The 3895-nt window shown below is 41.7% G+C and overlaps 1 protein-coding gene across 1 annotated transcript; it reads right to left on the minus strand.

Moving 5' to 3' along the window:
- Positions 1 to 78: 78 nt before the first annotated feature.
- On the minus strand, positions 79 to 3353 carry LOC116223856 (ankyrin repeat and SOCS box protein 2-like). The gene is made up of 7 exons (XM_042707279.1): positions 3303 to 3353; positions 2990 to 3145; positions 2647 to 2892; positions 2224 to 2395; positions 1470 to 2052; positions 1187 to 1340; positions 79 to 955 (listed from the first exon to the last, which is right to left on the minus strand). The coding sequence occupies exons 2-7, from the start codon at positions 3111 to 3113 to the stop codon at positions 789 to 791; spliced, it is 1446 nt and encodes a 481-aa protein (XP_042563213.1). The 5' UTR covers positions 3114 to 3145; positions 3303 to 3353; the 3' UTR covers positions 79 to 788.
- Between the last annotated feature and the right edge of the window lie 542 nt (positions 3354 to 3895).

Raw genomic sequence — 3895 nt, forward strand, 5'->3', positions numbered from 1 at the left:
CGCCATCTTAAACATTCATTCTTGTGTTACAACCATTTGCATTCAGTGATGGTTGACACATTTTTGGGGATTTTTTTTTGGAGGTGAAAGCTAAACAGCATTGATTTCAAAATGTAGTTAGCCCAACAGTTCCTCCATGTATGCTGGCAAGGGGGAGTGAAAAGACCATATTGATGCTCTTCAACAGCCCAGTTTACCTGACACGTAGCTGTGATGATACTATAAGATTATGAATTGAGATTCTTGGATTTGAATGATAAAACAAGTGTACATTTTTAAAATAGGAACTGATTTAATGTTGCTCGTCATGCAGCATCTACCTTCCATCTCTTGCATTGCGTGCAGAACACAGCGAGTGTACAGTTTCTTTATATGACTCAATCAAATGCATGATATAGGTGCTGTTAGCACTTTGGTTTTAAGAGTGAAGCTTTAGGAAAAAAACAACACTATGACAACCATCATAAAAGTCAAGAATCCCTTTTATCTACTAATACAATCACTAATATGTATCCTACATTACCCAATCTTCCTTTCTATTATAGTTGTTTAATCTTTTTGAAAGGATAAGCTAGTGCCCAACATAATAGTACAGTGTAACAAAGGACAAAGAGTACAAAATAAAAAATAGTAACTTCAATATAAAAGTGCAGCTCATGATCCTCACCCTACCTAAAACATACATCAAATCATTTTTAGCTTTGTATAATCAAGCTTTTGTTGGTTAGATCATTGACTGACAGTGTCAGTGCTTAAAAAACCAAGTCTGTTTAGAAACAGAGGCACCCTCAGTCCAAATGGCAAGAAGAAACCTCCCAAGACTCTCCCCTGTCGTAGAACAGGTACTTGATGAGGGGGCGCGGCAGAGGCAGAGTGGTCATCCTCTTCAGTCTCTGGTGGTGCACCTGCTGGCGGATCCTCAGTCGGCACAGATGCATCAAACAGAGGGATGGCTCTGAAAGTTTCAAGGATGTTTCAAGATTATAAATATTGAAGTATTCGAACACTTTCGCTTAGATTGGATCAGGCTTTCATTATTGTACACTTTTAATACATCAAGCGGCTAACAAAACCCATGATGACATTACATACAAGTATCCTAATATGGTTTATTAAACATAAATTCATCCAAAATGGCAAAAACTATAAATTCAAAGCAATTTGGAAAGTAACTAATTGTACTCACTTGACTTTTCTTTGATGTGCACCCAGTCCTGGTTGCTCTCAAGAAGTTCTGTGATTCTGGAACACAGTTTTACAGGACCAGTGTAATCTAGGAGACGGTCAATTATAGGTCCAGTCCAATAGGAGTGAAGGGGATCGGCCATTATGTCACAGAACTGAACAGAAAATGATAAAAGATAAGTTAGGAAGGGAAAAAAAATGACCACCGTATTCATCCATATACACTAAACCGTATACACAATGAGTGACACAGCTGTAACCGGTGCAACACATTTCCTCCTAACCTGTGCAGCTGTGCTCTGACGAGCCTCATCAAACCAATCATCCAGCTCCAGCAGGCCATCCCTGGTAGGATTCCTTCTCTTGATTGGAGGATGTGGGTTGTTTCCATGAACACAAGAAAAACAGGCTTTGGCATCACATCCATTGTCCAGCAGGAGCTTGAACATGGCCGTTTGCTTCAAACAGAAGAGGAAAGCCCCTGGGAAGGTGGTGGGGTGTGTTGGCATGCAGGCATTCACATCGGCACCATACTCCAACAGCAAAGCAACCATCGGTGCATTTCCGTGTCTCACGGCTACCAGAAGGGGGTTGAAAGCGTCCACATTAGGGTCAGCACCAGCCTCCAGCAGCATGGAGGCTGCATCTATGTTGCTGCTGCGGACAGTGAAGTGGAGGGCCGTGCAGCACCGGTCGTCATACTTCTGGGAGTGGTCGGGCAACAGCAGGGTGTTGACGTCAAAGCCGGCCTGAATGAGAATCTCCAAGGTCTCATCTCTATCATGCTCTGCTGCCAGGTGGAGCGGACTGATGTAGCTCCGCTGCACAACTTCTCTGTCTGTGAGTGGAATCAGTAAGGACACAAGTCTGCCCAAAGACAGAATGAAAATTAAAGACCTTATAAACTATATATATATAGCATCAGAGAAGTTACCTGAAAGATTTGGTTGCACTGAGATATGAACTTCATGTTTGCTGCCTTTCGGAAAATGTTTTAAATGTCAAGCAAGCAATTCAAGTTGATTTCAAACTACCAACCTAGCATGCCCATTCTTTGAAGCAATGTGGAGAGGGGTTAGTCCTGCTTTAGTTGTTTTGTTCACATCTGCTCCCTGAGACAGAAGCAGCTTCACCACCTCTTCATGACCATTCTTGGATGCTTCATACAGAGCTGTTGCTCCATCGCTAGCACGAGAGTTAATATTTGCCCCTTAAAAATACAAAAGAGATAAGTTGTTACACCTGAATACATTTACAAAACAATAGAGTATTTCACGTGGCTATTTGAGTATTAGTACAACCAAGTCAGCATTATTAACAGCATGCCTTCTTGTTTGACCAGTTTGACCTCAATCGTGAAATGAAACTAACCATGTTCAATGAGGAGGTTCAACACTTCAGCATTATTAACAGCATGCCTTCTTGTTTGACCAGTTTGACCTTAATCGTGATGAAACTAACCATGTTCAATGAGGAGGTTCAATACTTCCGTGGCTCCTCCCTGGGCAGCTACAAATAGTGGCTCAATGCTGTAAACATTTTTGGCACTTATGTTTGCTCCAGCTTCCAACAGTAGCTTGCACATGCCCAGATGTTTGTTATTCACTGCTTCATGTAATGGTGTCACTCCCTCGAGGCTGGCCTGGGAGGCCTTGGCTCCTGACTTCAGTAGAAGCTCCACCAGTTCCTCAGTTGCCTTTTCACAAGCTAGAAAGGATGGGTTTATTGAGAGATAGATAAGTACAGATCATTGGTTGTGGGTGTAGGATTGAGCAGCTCTTCAATATCCCTTTATTAGGAGTACCTCTGTAGAGAGGTGTTTCTCCTAATTCGTTGGGTATGTTGGGATCTGCTCCTGCCGCAAGGAGACACTGGACACATGACTGGTGTTTATAGTCCACAGCCACTATCAGAGGGGTGCAGGTCATGTTGGCACGTTTGTTGATAAGTTGAGGAGAGGCTTTTAGTTGGATAGAATGAAAACAGAATTAGGATTAAAATGACACCTTTGAAGAGGCTTGTAGACATTGTATTCCACTTAATCACAAATATACAGTGCAAACAGTATTCCAGAAACTGTGCCGTCACAAAACAGAAAGATTGTCTCTCATTCATACCTCTTATTAGCACTCTCAAACATTCCTCGGAGCCGTAGTGGGCAGCCTCGGTGCAAGGGTATCCAGCCCTCTTTGTTCGGTTTACTCAGAATTTCAGAAGGCTCGTTCTGCAGTATTTCAAGAAGTCTTTTTGACATCATTCGCCCAGATGGCTGAGTTCAGAGCAGATATGTTCCTATAAGACATATATAAAACATGAATACCAGATAGTTTAATTTTTTATTCAAATAAATAAATAAATGGTAACAGGATGTATGGAGAGGTAGAGGGTTCATGACAATGATAACGACCCTACCAGGACGCAGTGCTCTGGTAGGGCAATCACTTTATTTACATGTAATTGTTTTGTGTATAATTCGGGTGTAACATTCAAATTTTATTTGAATAATGAAAATTGTGCAGGTATCCTTACGTAGGTTTTCACTCTAACTCTAACAAACAATCCATTTCTCTTTCCCCAGGACCGCATCGCCACTTTTTCTCCAGCAGAGACACGTAAAGGAACTTTCTCATTTTGGCTTTCACTATAAAAAGGAGCAGCAACAGAAATAGCAGAGTTGCCAGATATGACTTTAAATTCAGCCTGAAGACAG

Source organism: Clupea harengus, unplaced genomic scaffold (assembly GCF_900700415.2).
Source record: "Clupea harengus unplaced genomic scaffold, Ch_v2.0.2, whole genome shotgun sequence".
Lineage (NCBI taxonomy): Eukaryota > Metazoa > Chordata > Actinopteri > Clupeiformes > Clupeidae > Clupea > Clupea harengus.